Source organism: Gobio gobio (genome assembly GCF_949357685.1).
Source record: "Gobio gobio genome assembly, chromosome: 5".
Taxonomy (NCBI): domain Eukaryota; kingdom Metazoa; phylum Chordata; class Actinopteri; order Cypriniformes; family Gobionidae; genus Gobio; species Gobio gobio.
In genome coordinates this window covers 1,662,302-1,672,301 of record NC_137101.1, presented here as the reverse complement: position 1 = coordinate 1,672,301, position 10,000 = coordinate 1,662,302, and the positions used below count along the sequence as shown (strand labels likewise).

Genomic DNA, 10,000 nt, shown 5'->3' with positions numbered 1-10,000 from the left:
TTTGGTTACATCACGTCACACAATTAAGTGTGTGTGTGTGTGTGTGTGTGTGTGTGTGTGTGTGTGTGTGTACTACGTGCACAGTTTAATCTCATTACCGATGTCTAAGAACAGACACACACCTTTAACAGCGCCAGGTCATGTGATTTAAAGCTGTTACATCATAATCAGTGCTGGAGTTACATAATTTGATTACTTTTTTTAAAGTAACTAGTAATGCGTTACTTCTACATTTACAACAAAATATCTAAGCTAAGTTATTTAGTTTCCAATTTATTGACAAAGAAACACTACGGCCACACTTTATTTTTAGGGTGTCTTTGTTGCAGTGTAATTATACATTTAAAGGTGCAGTGTGTAAGTTTTAGCGCGATCTAGTGGTGAGGTTGTGAATTGCACCCCCCCCTCCCTTTCGAAGAGAAGCTACGGTGGCTGACACAGGACAAACATGTCGTTGTGTGAGACAGCAGAAAGTAGCTAGCGCTCTGTAGAGAAGTTTGTCCGTTTAGGGCCACCGTAGAAACATGGCGGCTTCACTGTACCCGCGGTGTGTGTAGATAGAAACGGCTCATTCTAAGGTAATAAACACATAACGGTCTTTATACACTGGTTATGAATATTGTATTGCATTTCTCATAAATATTACACACTGCACCTTTAAAATATCCAAAAACCATTAGAACAGTGTTATATATTTTGTTGACTTGTGTGCATTATCCCAAATGTTTCCAAGAATGTTTAAATCATTGTGTGTGTGTTGCCTATCAGTGACATCATACCCGCGTTACCCTCCGGTATTATTGTGTAGTAACCGTGGCAACACTTGCGCCGCTTTAATATCTGATGTGTTTTATTAGACACTGTTTGGATCATTGATGGACAGAAACTCCTCATTGTTCTCCAGCTCAACACAGTTAGTCTGATTGTGTAAATCTGCTGTTGTTGATTTACCCAGAATGCCATGTTTTACCGCCTCATATGATCTCGCTCACTGCAGTGTGAAGAAGTGTCTCATAGTAGTGACCAGCCAACATTACAACATCACTTTAACACACTCACATGTGTGTGATATGATCAAACACACACGCATGAGCGGAAGAAGCGGAAATGCTCGCGGCAGAATAAAAGCTCCGCCCACTCAAGAGTCAAGACACGCCTTTGTTTTGAATAAGCGGTGAAAAATTACATATTGTGCCTTTAACGTTACTGTAAGAACGTTTGCTCATAATGTTGAGAGAACCTTGACAGAACGTTCTGAGAACATTATTAAAGACCAGATAACGTTGAGCGAACGTTCTATTAGCGTTACTGGAAGAACGTTTGTTCATAACGTTGAGACAACCTTGATAGAACGTTCTGAGTACATTATTGAAGATCAGATAACGTTGAACGAACGTTCTATTAACGTTACTGTAAGAACGTTTGCTCATAATGTTGAGAGAACCTTGACAGAACGTTCTGAGAACATTATTAAAGACCAGATAACGTTGAACAAACGTTCTATTAACGTTACTGGAAGAACGTTTGCTCATAACGTTGAGACAACCTTGATAGAACGTTCTGAGTACATTATTGAAGATCAGATAACGTTGAACGAACGTTCTATTAACGTTACTGTAAGAACGTTTGCTCATAATGTTGAGAGAACCTTGACAGAACGTTCTGAGAACATTATTAAAGACCAGATAACGTTGAACAAACGTTCTATTAACGTTACAGGAAGAACATTTGCTCATAATGCTGAGACAACCTTGATAGAACGTTCTAAGAACATTATTAAAGACCAGATAACTTTGAACAAATGTTCTATTAACGTTACAGGAAGAACATTTGCTCATAATGTTGAGGCAACCTTGATAGAACGTTCTAAGAACATTATTAAAGACCAGATAACTTTGAACAAACGTTCTATTAACGTTACAGGAAGAACATTTGCTCATAACGTTGAGACAACCATTATTAAAGACCAGATAACTTTGAACAAACGTTCTATTAACGTTACTGGAAGAACATTTGCTCATAACGTTGAGACAACCTTGATAGAACGTTCTGAGTACATTATTGAAGATCAGATAACGTTGAACGAACGTTCTATTAGTGTTACTGGAAGAACGTTTGCTCATAACGTTGAGAGAACCTTGACAGAACGTTCTGAGAACATTATTAAAGACCAGATAACTTTGAACAAACGTTCTATTAACGTTACAGGAAGAACATTTGCTCATAACGTTGAGACAACCATTATTAAAGACCAGATAACTTTGAACAAACGTTCTATTAACGTTACTGGAAGAACATTTGCTCATAACGTTGAGACAACCTTGATAGAACGTTCTGAGTACATTATTGAAGATCAGATAATGTTGAACGAATGTTCTATTAACGTTACTGGAAGAACGTTTGCTCATAACGTTGAGAGAACCTTGATAGAAAGTTTTGAGAACATTATCAAAGACCAGATAACGTTGAACGAAAGTTCCATTAACGTTACAGGAAAAACGTTTGCTCATAACGTTGAGACAACCTTGACAGAACGTTCTGAGAACATTATCAAAGACCAGATAACGTTGAGCGAACGTTCTATTAGCGTTACTGGAAGAACGTTTGTTCATAACGTTGAGACAACCTTGATAGAACGTTCTGAGTACATTATTGAAGATCAGATAACGTTGAACGAACGTTCTATTAACGTTACTGTAAGAACGTTTGCTCATAATGTTGAGAGAACCTTGACAGAACGTTCTGAGAACATTATTAAAGACCAGATAACGTTGAACAAACGTTCTATTAACGTTACTGGAAGAACGTTTGCTCATAACGTTGAGACAACCTTGATAGAACGTTCTGAGTACATTATTGAAGATCAGATAACGTTGAACGAACGTTCTATTAACGTTACTGTAAGAACGTTTGCTCATAATGTTGAGAGAACCTTGACAGAACGTTCTGAGAACATTATTAAAGACCAGATAACGTTGAACAAACGTTCTATTAACGTTACAGGAAGAACATTTGCTCATAATGCTGAGACAACCTTGATAGAACGTTCTAAGAACATTATTAAAGACCAGATAACTTTGAACAAATGTTCTATTAACGTTACAGGAAGAACATTTGCTCATAATGTTGAGGCAACCTTGATAGAACGTTCTAAGAACATTATTAAAGACCAGATAACTTTGAACAAACGTTCTATTAACGTTACAGGAAGAACATTTGCTCATAACGTTGAGACAACCATTATTAAAGACCAGATAACTTTGAACAAACGTTCTATTAACGTTACTGGAAGAACATTTGCTCATAACGTTGAGACAACCTTGATAGAACGTTCTGAGTACATTATTGAAGATCAGATAACGTTGAACGAACGTTCTATTAGTGTTACTGGAAGAACGTTTGCTCATAACGTTGAGAGAACCTTGACAGAACGTTCTGAGAACATTATTAAAGACCAGATAACTTTGAACAAACGTTCTATTAACGTTACAGGAAGAACATTTGCTCATAACGTTGAGACAACCATGATAGAACGTTCTGAGTACATTATTGAAGATCAGATAATGTTGAACGAATGTTCTATTAACGTTACTGGAAGAACGTTTGCTCATAACGTTGAGAGAACCTTGATAGAAAGTTTTGAGAACATTATCAAAGACCAGATAACGTTGAACGAAAGTTCCATTAACGTTACAGGAAAAACGTTTGCTCATAACGTTGAGACAACCTTGACAGAACGTTCTGAGAACATTATCAAAGACCAGATAACGTTGAACGAACGTTCTATTAACGTTACAGGAACGTTCACGTGTGTGTAACGCTGGTTTTGTCTGTAGTTAGGGGATGGCGGTGAACGTTTACTCCACATCGATGACCATCGAGAACCTGAGCAGACATGACATGCTGGCCTGGGTCAACGACTCGCTGCACCTCAACTACACCAAGATCGAGCAGCTGTGCTCAGGTACGCATCATCAGCTCTGAACACGCGTGTGCTCTGCGTGTTACGGCTGCTGCTGACCGCCTCTTCGCTCCTCAGGTGCGGCGTACTGTCAGTTCATGGACATGCTGTTTCCCGGCTGTATCCTGCTGAGGAAGGTGAAGTTTCAGGCCAAGCTGGAGCACGAATACATCAACAACTTCAAAGTGCTGCAGGCGGCCTTCAAGAGGATGAGCGTGGACAAGGTGAGCGAGCGCTTTCTGCCAAAGCAACACCGCAGAAGGTCAAATGTGGGGTAACACATTACAAGTAACTTGTAATCGGATTACTTTTTCAAGTAAACTAGTATAGGTTTTTTTCCCCCCGCCTTTTTGTCGTATCATATATTTTAGTAATCATCATAAATTGGGTGTCGTTTGAAAGCTTACGAACTCAATATTCATCCTGTGAAAACCGTTTTGAAATCGGACGTTGCGTTACCATGGAAACTGTACTTTAAATTCTTCTAGCGGGCTCCTCCCCCTAGTGGACGCGGTGTCATATTACGACATTTATTTTAACTACTTTATTAATGAAAATCTTTTCTAATCTTGACTAAACGCATATCGTCGGAAAGCTCTGAGTCTCAAGGTTGCGTATTTGGTGACTGTTTTGTGATGGAAGTGATATTTGGACAGAAATCTAGTTATTTGTTACAGGAGAATCTTTTGTTTTGTTTTTTTAATGGCTATTTTTGGTACTGCGTCTAAACAAAATCTTAAATTTTTGTGATATCAGCTTCAAATTTGGAACACATCTTGGTTAGACATATGGCTTTGAGTTTATAGTAATTTTAGATTAAAACATTTTGTAAAATATATATTTTATATTAAAAAAATTTTTTTATTGTGCATTGCTTGACTATTTATTTGCGTTTAAAAGTGGACATTTCAAGCTTTCTACACACATTCCTCATGCGTGTGAGGCTGAGTTTGGGTTTATTTATGAGAGCAATCATGATCGCGCCGGCGCCTCCACGTCACGATTATGGTCTGCTATCGTAAGACACAGTTCATACAAGTTATTACACTTTAAAGAAAGGCAAAACTTAATGAAGTGCTCAAAATCATCTCTGACCTTCTGTCTAATGTTTTCATTTGATTACCGGAAAACACACAACACAGAATTTGTGGGAAATCTTTTCATAGAAATTAAATGGAAAAAGAAAAAAAGATTAATATGGTTGTTTTTATGAATTAAATTAAGTAGCTAGTAGCCTACTATTTACTAGTAAATATTAGACAGAGAACAGGAGCCTGTTCCATGATGCTAGTTTAACAAACTCAGGGTTACAGGATTAGTTTCGAGTTGACAACCAAACCAATCTATTCAGGCTTTGCTGGTCCAATGATGATCATCAGCTTTCTCTGTCAACTCAGGAGTTTAGCTTTGACACCAGTAGTGAACAGCCAATCACACGCTGAGATTCACGCAGAATATTACATGATTGAAAAATATTAAGAATTTAAACAAATGTACACAGCAAGAAGAAAAGAGTGTCTATGAAAGAGGACAACTATAAGAAAATATTCACTACTAGCCTGGCGTGGCCATACTCAATTCTAGTCAGAATATGAGTCTGGTACCGCTCCATTGAGCTTTGATTATGGGGCGTGTTTCAACCGAGCCAGGAAAGACCTCAATTGGATAGACCCACAACCAATCAGAGCAACGGAGCGACGCGTAACGTTAGTTGTCAAATGTCAACAGAACTCAACTGCACTGTAACCAAGTCCGTGTTTTTCTCCATGTCCGCGGGTTGAAGCGACCCCAATTATGTGATTATATAAACCCAGGAATGCGAATTTTAGCAGGCAACCTTGCCAAAATAACATATTTTGCCAACCAAACGCCATTTTTTCCCGGAGAACCCCCTGGAAAGTTATTGTTTTGGGCTATAGTTTTGAGTAGCAATTGTGCGCGACATTGCAAAAACACTGGGAAACCCTGTCTGCACGCACGCTGGATTAAGTAAAGTTACAAGAAAAAGATGAGTGTAAACGATCTTTGGCAGTAATAAAATAATTTAAGGATACACAGAGTACTTACCAACACGATCATCGTTTCTGAGAGAAATGGTAAAGGTGAACGCATATACGAACAAGTCTCCGTTTAGGATAAGAGCAAACTCAACCCAAGAGCCTTCGATGACGTGGATGATTACGCTACTGTTTATCATCTGTCCATCATCGTCTAAAGCCCGCCCTGATGATTTCATTGGTCCGAAACAGTTTCTGTTCGGGCATAATTACTTCTCTATGGATCGAGTCCAGACCGAATTGCCCGAGCGAAAAAAATTGTGGGCGGGGCTAAATTCGGCTGGCATCCAGGCTAATTCACTATGTCAATGCAAGTAAAATTTATGAAGTTAGTTTGAGAATTGAACATTTAAGCTCACATGTAGTCATTTTTATAGCTTTATTTATTGATTTTAAAGCTTATTTGTATGACCTTTATATAGGCTATTTATATTAATTTTAAGTGAGGGCCTATAAATGATTGATTAACTAAAATAATACATGTGTAATTGATTTATGGGTATAATAATTACATGCATGATATCTAAATCATTCAAAATTATTATTATATTAGTATTTATATATATATTATTAGTAGTCTTTAAAAACCATTTGCTCTGTCGTGAACTTTAATGTGGAGTAGAAACAGGGGGCGTGGCTTTATTGCATCAGTCACTTTGCTCACAGCTGATTGGTCCAATTTCAGATTGATCTCTTATCCAGAACATATCCTGGCCTGGAGTGTAAGTTGGAGATGAAAACTGCTAAAAGCCAAACCACTTTAATGGCACCTAAAACCCAGGATTAGCACAAACTCAGCTTAAACACAGACAAAGACAGAGGCATAATGTCAATAACACTTCTATAAATGACACAGTTATTGAGGATGTAAACATCCCTAAAGTACCGAAAAATGTTTGTTGCGTCCTCTACTGTACATGCATTTCCTTCAGCCTGAGGCTTTAAATTTGCCCAAAAATAGCACTTTATCTGTTATAAACAAACAAAAAACAAACAAGCCCAGCCCAGGGGTCCGTTCTTCGTACCTCGCTTAATACATCTGAGATGATCTGACAGATCCCAGATCTTTTAATCGTGATAACTGATCTCAGGCTAATTTGGTTCTTCAAACGAATTTGCGGATTAGATTAAAATATCTGGATTAAATGATCTAAGATCACTGCGCGTTCTTGTGTTCCCTGAAGAGGGCGGATGCATCGATACTCGAAACCCTGAGAAGCAGTGCAGCGATTGGCTGGCGTCAAGACAGCAACGTAATGACATCATATAATTAAAAAGCCACCTGGCAAAAAACTTGACAAATTATACAATAAAAGCCCACAAATTTCTGAACCTTTTATAAGGAAACAGCTAAACCACCAAACCAACATAAAAGTTACAATAAATGATAAATGTTTTTTTTAAAAATGATTACCAATTATTTATACTCACGATTTTATACAGTATTTGTACACCTTTACATTTTTATTTCAATGCTGTAATTTAATTTTTAAATCAATTTGAAGCAGATTTGTAACGTGACAGTATTTAAGTTTCTTATGGGTCAAGATCAAATTATCTGCATCTCTTGCGCTGCATCAAGCCATCCCATAATATCCGTGATCACTTAAATTAATGCACGGCTCAGAGTAACTGTACAACACGTGTGTAAACCAATAAAAAAACTAAATTATATAAAGAAATTATTCCATCACAAATAAATCGCTCAATCAAGTGGCTGTGTCTATAGTATTATACACAACATTATACATTCTCATATACATATACAATATAACATTTTTATATTATTATTTAAAATGATTATTATTGCCCCTGGTTCAGTAATGAACTCTTGTAATAAAGTAGCAGTGGCTGGGACAGATTTTAAGTATCACCTCAAGATGCAATCTAATCTTGTTTACATGAAATAAGCTGCTCATGAGCACATTAAAGGGTTAGTTCACTCAAAAATGTAAATTGTGTCATTAATGACTGAGCCTCATGTGGTTGGACACCCGTCAGACCTCCGTTCATCTTCAGACACAAATGAAGATATTTTAGTGTAAAGCTGATGCTCTGAAAGGCCTCCATTGGCTCAACTTTACACTCTCAAGACCAGGCACGTGCAGAGGGGGGGGCTTTGGGTGCTCGAGCCCCTGCCCCTTTTCAAAATGAATCAAAAGTGCCCCTCTCAGACAAAATCAATGATAATATCGTGGTCAATAAAACTAAATAAATGTGATTATTATAACATGACAATGTATACAATAGTAACGAACGGCTCAAAAGTCGGACAATTTCTGTTGAGGCGTTGCTAAACGCGTTGCTATGGGTTGCGTGCGTTTTGATTGTCTGCTGATTTTCTACTGTTCGGAAGCGGCTCTCGAGCCAAATATGGTCCTTTCAGAGAGTGTGTGGCCTTACGGGAAAAAAGTAAACCAATATTTTTTTTCCCATCCATAATCAGAGCTAATGTGTTGATTTAATTACAAATATGTATATTATATATTTTAAGGTATTACACAATTCACCAATGCCCGTCATGTATATACACCAACCAATCGTGATCTGGCAAAGCTGTTCTTATGCTGCCTTCACGTGCTCTCGGAATTATCGTAAATACGAGTTTCCTAGGTAAACATTGCACATGAACGCCCTCACATTTTGAATCTTGAATGCAATGCGCTCGTAATCACGACTTCAGAAGTCGGAATAATCAAATTTCCGATAGCACGTGAAGGCAGCATTATTCATAAATCGGTTGAAAATTACATGGACAGACGAACTAACGTTTGTGGAACGATTTCCTGCGGTTTGTCTCATTTTATAAATTGCATCACTGACAAAATGGATTTTAACTGACAACAAACAAATCTGCACAAAACCATTAAGCAGCAAAAGTCGCATTAATGGTAAGTAGTGTTAAATTCACTTGTATTTATGTATATTGATACACCGTTTACTATTTCATGAAACTATCAAAGTTAACAAAACCCAAGTGCCACCGGCACCTACAGGCCTATTATGTGAAGTGCTGGCGAAATGGTGACGTGAAAGGACTTTATTATATTACCATTTTTTAATATTATGCAGCATTATGAAAGAAGTCTTTTATGTTCATCAAGCCTGCATTTTTTTGATAAAAAACAGCAATATTGTGAAATATTATTAAAATAATGGTTTTCTATTTTAAAATCATTTAAAATATAATTTATTCCTGTGATCACAGCTGTATTTTCAGCATCATTACTCCACTCTTCAGTGTCACATGATCATTCAGAAATCATTCTAATATGAGGATTTAATGTCAATGATTGAAACTGTGATACTATTTTCAAGATTCTTTGATAATAAAAAGTTAAAAAGAACATAATGTAATAATATTTCAGAATATTTATTTTCTGTATTTTTTATTAAATAAATGCAGGCTTGATGAGCATAAGGAGATATATATATATATATATATATATATTGCCCCTTTTTTACATTTGAGCCCCTGCCCCTGCAGAACTCTCTGCACGGCCCTGCTCAAGACCCTTAAAAGACACTAAAGACTAAAGTTACAAAGTCCATCTCACTACAGCGGCTCTACAATAACTTTATGAAGACGAGAATAGTTTTTGTGCGCAAAAAAACCCTAAATAACGACTTATATAGTGATGACGATTTCAAAACACGGCCTCATGAAGCTTCGAAGCATTATGAATCAGTGAGTCAATTCAGCGGTTCAGAGCGTTATGAATCAGTGAGTCGATTCAGCGGTTCAGAGCGTTATGAATCAGTGAGTCGATTCAGCGGTTTGAATCGCCAAATTTCAGCAGTTTGACACGCGATCCGAATCATGAATCGACTCACTGATTCATAACGCTTCGAAGCTTCATGAGGCCGTGTTTTGAAATCGTCATCACTATATAAGTCGTTATTTAGGGTTTTTTTGCGCACAAAAACTATTCTCATCGCTTCATAAAGTTATTGTAGAGCCGCTGTAGTGAGATGGACTTTG

General features: G+C 37.3%; 1 protein-coding gene across 2 annotated transcripts in view; it reads left to right on the top strand.

Moving 5' to 3' along the window:
• The window catches only part of mapre3b (microtubule-associated protein, RP/EB family, member 3b), a 21,298-nt gene that overhangs the window by 3,209 nt on the left and 8,089 nt on the right, over positions 1-10,000 (top strand). For both annotated transcript variants that reach the window (XM_079817001.1, XM_079817002.1), the window contains 2 exons: positions 3,837-3,964; positions 4,040-4,185. In XM_079817001.1, coding sequence (XP_079673127.1) covers positions 3,844-3,964; positions 4,040-4,185 — 267 coding nt within the window. In that variant the 5' untranslated portion in view covers positions 3,837-3,843. The remainder of the gene's footprint in view (positions 1-3,836; positions 3,965-4,039; positions 4,186-10,000) is intronic.